Genomic DNA, 7854 nt, shown 5'->3' on the forward strand with positions numbered 1-7854 from the left:
GTTCAGGTGAGATTAGAAGCCTCAGGGTTACGAAATCCACTCTTCTCTTTTAAAAGAAGTAGGGATCTCTTTAATGCTGAGGAGTTTCTAGTCCAGTTGAGTCGTCTATTACAGAGCAATATGGAAATCTGCGCTCATGGTGATTTTGAGCTCGTGGTCACTATAACAAAACCGCCACAAGGTGGAGCACGTCGAAAACTGAGTTCCATTCCAGCCAGTGAAATAATTGCTAGGAAGAGACAGTATCTGATAGACCTGAATTATGCAGGTGGCAATATGTGTTTTGCTGGAGCTTTATTTGGTGTTATGAGTTTACATAAACCCACAGATTCAGAAATGTTGACAGCTGCTCAAAAACTGCATATGGAACTCGGATGGTCTGATCAAAAAAAGGTAACCCTTAATGATATTTCTACTGTTGAACAACATTTAAGAGTCAATATCGATGTTGCTTATTACTCAAAAAAGTCAGAGTGGGCTCTGTTTAAAACACAGGGCCCCATTTATCCTCAAGCCTATACTCTACTCTTACATGATGAGCATTTCTATGGGGTTCTGAATGTAAAAGCGCTATTTGGCATCCGAAACTACTGTCAATTTTGTCGCAAACTCTATAATCATGACCATCATTCATGTCTATTTTATTGCAGAATGTGTTTGAGAAAGGGGTGTGATAATGTGATAGGGAAACAGGTTCGATGCCCCCGATGTAAGTTTCATTGTAGGTCTGAGGCTTGCTTAAAATTACACCAACAGCTGGGTTTAGAGAAGAAAGTCAAATGTCTAGCGAGAATGTATTGTACAAAGTGTCGATATTATCAGGAGCTGGATCACGATGATGAAAAGTGTAAAGGGAGACAGTGTACGGTCTGCTGGGGTTACATTGTTGAAGATGAGGGTCATTTGTGTTACATGCAACCGCTTAAACAGCCAAAGCTTTCTGTGAAATATTTATTTTACGATTTTGAATGTCACCAGAGTACGGGGGCTCACGTGCCGAATTTTTGCTTTGTAAAAGCTTATTCTGGGGAGACTGTGGAGTGTTTTAAACCAGATTTTGTGGAGGAGAATAGTGGGTCTGAAGACAGTGATGGTGAAATTGAGGTGGAAGGGGAAAGGGAGCCATGGAAGTTTGCAGGCAAAACCTGGGAATTTAAGGGCGAAAACTGTATTGAACAATTTATTAAAACGTTTACAAAAGATGGAGCCTTTAAAGATGCAACATTCATAGCTCACAATTCAAAGGGATATGACTGTTATTTTATACTCCGACAGTTGGTGAAAGAAAAACTGGATGTTGAAATTATAGCACAGGGTGGGAAGTTGATCTGTGTTACTGTGGTAGGACTCTCCATAAAATTCATTGACTCACTCAGTCACCTACCCATGGCACTCTCTAAATTACCAAAGGCTTTGGGATTTGAGGATGCCAAGGGGTATTTTCCACATTATTTTAACAAGCCTGAGAATTGGGATTATGTAGGGCCAATGCCACAGCCCGAATGCTATGGCGTAGAATACATGATGCCTGCTGAAAAGGCAGCCTTTACAGCCTGGTATGCAGAGAACCAGTCAAAAACCTTTGATATGCAGAAAGAGCTTGCATTCTATTGTCAGAAGGATGTTGAGATTTTGGAGCAGGCCTGTACCAAGTACAGACATGAAATAGTGCAGCTCACAATGGGTATAAGAGAAGTCATGGTAGGCAAGAAAAAAGACAAAGTCAAGAGGTACAGGGTCGCTATTGATCCTTTTCAATACCCTACCATTGCAGGTGTGGCTCTCGCCATGTATAGGTTCAAATTTCTTAGGGTAAATACTATAGCGATTCCAAGTTGTAATGATTACCATAATCAGTACAAGCGATTCTCATCCGCCTCTATACAGTGGCTCTCTTTTGTCAGTCATAAGGAAAAAGTTGAAATACGTCACGCATTGAATGGTGGGGAGGTTAAAGTTGGAAATTATTTTCTGGATGGTTTTGCAGTTGTGGATGATAAGAAAGTTGCCTATGAGTATTTCGGTTGTTTTTTTCATGGTTGTTTGATTTGTTATTCTCCAGAGGAGGACAACCCCGTGGTGGGGAAATCTTACGAGTTTCTTTTTAACGCGACACAGAAAAGGACCGCGGAGCTCCAAAGCCTAGGGTTTGAAGTGCGTTCCATTTGGGAGCACGAGTGGAGAAATATGGTAAAAACAGATTTGGAAATCCAGGCTTATCTTGCAAAAGCCAGTTTTCCTGAACCCCTAAAACCTCGCGATGCGCTTTTTGGGGGTCGTACAAATGCAATATGCCTCTATTATAAACCTAAAGATGGGGAATCTGTGAAATATTATGACTTTACTAGTCTGTACCCCTATGTAAACAAAACAAAAGAGTACCCCTTGGGGCATCCTGAAATCATTTACAAGGATTTCAAGCCCCTTTCAAATTATTTTGGACTAGTTAAGGCCAAGGTTTTTCCCCCTAGAAATCTCTATTTTCCAGTTTTGCCTTCCAGAATCTCTGGAAAACTCATGTTCGTACTGTGCTCAACCTGTGCAGAAGCACGACATCTGGACCCTTGTGACCACACAGATGAGGAAAGAGCGATAATTGGAACATGGTGTACAATCGAGTTGAATGTAGCTATAGAGAAGGGCTACAAAGTTGTTGAAATTTATGAGGTGTGGCATTTTGAGCATCGTTCTGCAGATCTGTTTTCAGGGTATATAAAGATGCATCTTCGTCAAAAGCAGGAGGCTTCAGGTTACCCACAGTGGTGTGTGAGTAAACAAGATAAATCTAAATATATAAGGGAATATCATGCACGGGAGGGGGTGCGTTTACGCAGAAACAAGATTGCAGTGAATCCTGCAAAACGTCAAATTGCCAAACTGTTTTTAAACTCATTGTGGGGCAAGTTTGGACAGAGAACAAATTTACCTGTCACACAAGTACTGAGAGATCCTGAGGATTTCTTTCAGATTCTATTTTCTGATGCTTATAAGGTGTCCATGTCTGAATGTCTGGATGATGAGGCTGTCTGTCTCTCATGGAAATATTCAGAGGACCGTGTGACAACCGCTGGGCGTAAAAATGAATTCATAGCATGTTTTACCACTGCTTATGCTAGACTTGAACTCTACAAGTTGCTAGATAAATTAGGTAGACGTGTTTTGTATCACGACACGGACAGTGTCATTTTTGTGAGTCGGGAAGGGGAATGGGAACCGCCTCTAGGAGATTATTTAGGGGATCTTACTGACGAAATTTCATCAGGCCGGTCTATCACAGAATTTGTCAGTGTAGGTCCAAAATCCTATGGATATAAATTGACTGATGGCACAGCTTGTTTGAAAGTTAAGGGAATCACCCTGAATAGTGCTAACTGTGAGAAAATTAATTTCAGCAGTCTAAAAGACTTGGCATTCGCTTACGTCTCGGACAAGAAAGGCTGCCAGCCTCGTGAAATTGTGATACATCAGCCGGGTATTGTTCGAAATAAGCGTCAGTGGACGCTTCATACGAAAACCCTCAAAAAAACACAGAAGGTTGTTTTTGATAAAAGAGTAATTAAAGACGGATTTACAACGCTCCCTTATGGATACTGATTTGCAGACCCGATGGCAGCATCCCTTCTCTGCTATTCTAGCAGGTCCGAGTGGCTGTGGTAAAACCTTTTTTATAAAAAATATGCTGGATAATGCCGATCATGTGTTCTCTGTACTACCTCAAAATATTGTGTGGTTTTACAGTTGCTGGCAACCCCTGTACAATGAACTCCAATGTAAATACCCCTTTATCCAGTTTGTGCAGGGTTTACCTGAAAAATTTGATGATGATGAATTGTTACCACCCAATAAAGTCAATTTTATAGTAATCGATGATTTGATGCAGCCTGCTTGCGATAACCGTGGTTTGGAGATGTGTTTCACCCAGTATGTCCATCACCGGAATATAAGTGTTTTCCTCATCACACAAAATATTTTTTGCAAAGGAAAAAGCAACAGAACCATCAGTCTTAATGCAAAATATATGGTACTGTTTAAAAACCCCCGGGATAAACTACAAATTGCTACTTTGGCACGACAGATGTATCCAGGAAATGTGAGTTTTTTCATGGAATCCTACGCAGACGCAACAAGCAAACCTCACGGTTATTTAATGATAGATTTGAATGGTACTACACCCGAAACATACAGATTAAGAACTGGAATCTTCCCACCAGATTGGCCTGTGGTATATTTGATGAAGAAAAAATCCCGGAGTTACAAAAGGCAACTGTTTTAAAACGGCGTAGGACCTGCGGCTGCCTGCTCCTCCTGGATAATATGTCCAATCGTGTAAAGAGAAACCTGGAACTTTTAAAACTACTTATTAAGGTACCACCACGCCAGAGAAAAGCCATTTTGTGCACGGGCTCCAATGATTTAATTGCTACTATCTCAGAAATAGCACTCAATACTTTAAAGGGAAACATCCCCTTGGCCCCGCACCAGCTACGGGCGTTGAGAAAAAGGCGCCGCCTTATTAGAATTCTGGGAAACAGCAAAGTGTCTCTTCGAAAAAAGAAGTGCCTTGTGAAACAGTCTGGAGGGTTTTTGGGACCTCTGCTAAGTTTTGCCGTTCCTCTGTTAACCAGTTTTCTAACCAAACAGTGATGGAATATGCTGAAAAAATGTATCTGGTTCCCAGCCGTCAACTGGATCAATTAAGAGGCGCACCTCCCAAGGATGAAAACATCCGAACTACAGCCATCTCATCCCTAGATAGAGAAATGCAAGAGATTCTACGAAGGTCTGATTTATCCGAACATGAAAAAGCACGACTCTACGATACCTTACTTCAAAAATATTTAACTCATGTAAAACAGAGGGATGCTGAGAAGCAAAGTTTAAATCTGTTTCTATCTGAACCACCTGCTGAAGAAACACCACAGCCCCCTTCTGACACCGTGTTTCGTGAAGTGGTGGACGGCCTGCCTGCTAGATACAAGAATCATGCGAGATTGATGCTCAGCAAAATAAGCCAAAACAAGAATATTTCTACATGGGATGATAAAGGATCCTTTGTGTATAAAGGAGCGGTGATTCCCGGATCTAACATCTTGGACCTGGTCAAAGCTGCGATCCAAACTCACGCCTTACCTGTCACACGTCTCCCTAAAGGGTGGGATGCCTTTATGAGGGCCTTGGCCGAAATAAACACCCCGACATCTGTGGTTGGTAATACGTCCAATAGAGAACTTCTGGACTATCTAAAGAACCCTAAGGGTTCACCCCCAACTCAAACTCCGTCTCTGTCACGCAGATCTTCTAAAAAGCAACGCCAGGCCAGCACCCCTGCATGGCTCAGCTTATAATACATTTTATTTTCAATGAATAAAATACTTATATTCTTAAAACCTATTTTGTTGTTTGTGAATGTTCTTTTAAAAACGACAGACACGTATCATATTCCAAAAGCAGCTCTAGGAGGAGCTTTTTATTAAACACGATTATGAAATGCACTACAGGACATACATTGTTGTATCGTTTGGAACATATCCGAGGCAAGTGGTCTTGTGTTCATTTTCTTTACAAATTGAAGAACCATTTTGTCATTTTTATCCAAATCGTCGGAATATAATGCGTGAATATTTTTAAAGTCCAGTCCCTTGCAGCGTTGATGAAGGAAAAATATGCAGTGATGTCCGCAAACAACAGAGTCTGAGGCCTGTACAGGCCTGCATTGATACACAGTTTTGTCGGCGTTTCTTTTTAAAAAGTTCACGATGGTTTTGGGAAACAAGGCATAGTCAGGAGGGTGTCCATATGAGTCAAAAAATTCTGCAGTTCTTTCATTCGGCAGGTAAACAGCTAACCAGTGTTCCCCGGGGAGGTTATGGGGATGAGTGTTGATAATCAACGCGAGCGGCCTTTGCTGCAGATGCTTTCTCGGAAGCATGTCACATGGTAACACCCCATAGAAACTCTTTTGAGTATAGGGATTTGAGCTTAGTAGATGAGTTAACTGAAGGCTATCCATCTCACATATAATCAAACAAGACATTTCTCCTGTGATTTATTTCTATCACGTTGTCAAAAACACCGTAAACCAGCATATTGACGGTTGTTGGTAGAGGCTTGGCGAAACGCAGCTCTGCCCTCAGGTTTCCAGTTTTAATCAGGGAGTAGTGGTCGGCACATTCTTGATCTGGAGTCAAGTCAAACGCAAAGAGCGTGTAGCCTTTTGCATACTCCTCACGGTTAATTAAAAGTGCGCTGTCTTTCATGTGTTTGCCAGCAGTCTGAACCAAACTCATATATTCTCTCACACAATTATCCTCTTCAAAATTGGGCTGAAATGGTTTCATGGGATACTGTTCTCCATCCAAGTAGAGAGCTGCAAAATTGATGTCATAATGCTTAAAGTTGAAAGGGTTTTTATTGTATGCACCACTGAAAGAATCGTTATCGACCAACCCTATCACCACCTGTTTAGGAAGTTGACCCAAAAACAGGTTCTCTTGATTGGAGACACGGCTCCCTACCGGTATGCTGAATACTTTCATGCTTACACGGTCCACTGGGTATTTGGCATTAGATGTCAAGAGGGCTTCAGCATGTCCAAGGCGGACACCGGGTGTCAATTTCACTTTTTTGACAAAGAGGGAGGCTGATAAAATATGTAATTTGTAACGCTTGTTTGCATCATTGCTCATTAAGCAGAAGGCATTTTTATTGCGGGTAAGTTTAATTTTCACATCGACACCGTTCAGCAGCAGTTTTTCTTGAAAAAACAGGTCAGCATGGAGATGTCCCATCAAGTCTATTTTTCTACTACCGGCTCCCAGGGTTGCTCTTTTGATAAAACCATCATTTTCTCCATCCAGCTCGGTAGACTCATGCTCCCCAGCATCATCTTTATAAAAAAGCCCCGCTGTAAATTGCGTGGCTAGTGTGTCTTCGCAATAGTTCAGCACGGATTCAATGTATGCTCTGTAAGGATAGCAGTTGTTACTTTGACTGATGAGACGGTCCCCTAAAGTCACATCTAACTGACTGAAAATGGAGGCTATCGGGTAATTCACGAGGCCTACCGCAGCATCGTTGGGGAGGTTTGTTCCGTCTTCATTCACCACTTTGCACGTCAAATATAGAAGTGTGTTGTTGAGATCCATGTAGTCTTCACCATTTCCAGCAATAAAAAAATCCAAGGGTGCGGCTTCTGTAAGAGCCGTTAGTGGGGGTACTTCGATATAAAGGCTTCTCTCGATACTAGTTTGTGTAGGCCCAATGTGAAACAAATCTAGTTCAGATTTAGTGCACTCTTCAGAACATCCGTGAATAAAAGCCATGATGCTGTTTTAGAATATATCGCTCATAGACTGTATCCTCTGCCTCTTTCTCGCTCCACGACGCTTCTGTGGTTTCTTTCTACGCTGCGCTTTCCTTTTAACAGGGCGGGGCGGGCCTTTCAACCTCACTTGTGATGCTTTTCTTTTTAAGCCTCTTCTCCTTCTAATATACATCAGCCCTGATCCCTCTTGTGGGTTTTCATGGGTTGTTCTGTTTAGAACTGCCTGTGTAAAATGACCGACCATGTCTTTGGCTATATTACGCGCAGCTGTTTTTGCGTGGGGTTTAATGATGTCCAGGCCTCTTCTCAAAAGCGGTACAGCTTTTCGGAAAAGGCTCCTGAAAATCCCACCCAGTCCTGAGCCGTACATTTGGGGGATACCATGATAACCCGGAAGTCCATTTCCAGCTTGTGCTCTGTAATAGTTTTTATAAAGACCGGGATCCCCATAGGATTTCAGGATGACCATTTTCTTTTTTAAAGATCCAATGTCCTCCTGGGACGGAAGTGTAGCTTCACAATCACCTTTC

At 42.0% G+C, this 7854-nt stretch overlaps 1 protein-coding gene across 1 annotated transcript; it reads right to left on the reverse strand.

Annotated features, from left to right (window-relative positions):
- Positions 1 to 6011: 6011 nt before the first annotated feature.
- Positions 6012 to 7322, reverse strand: LOC103282404 (uncharacterized protein F54H12.2-like). The gene has a single exon (XM_008125075.2). The coding sequence runs from the start codon at positions 7320 to 7322 to the stop codon at positions 6012 to 6014; it is 1311 nt and encodes a 436-aa protein (XP_008123282.2).
- Positions 7323 to 7854: the final 532 nt, after the last annotated feature.

This window comes from Anolis carolinensis, chromosome 1, assembly GCF_035594765.1.
Source record: "Anolis carolinensis isolate JA03-04 chromosome 1, rAnoCar3.1.pri, whole genome shotgun sequence".
NCBI classification, from domain to species: domain Eukaryota; kingdom Metazoa; phylum Chordata; class Lepidosauria; order Squamata; family Dactyloidae; genus Anolis; species Anolis carolinensis.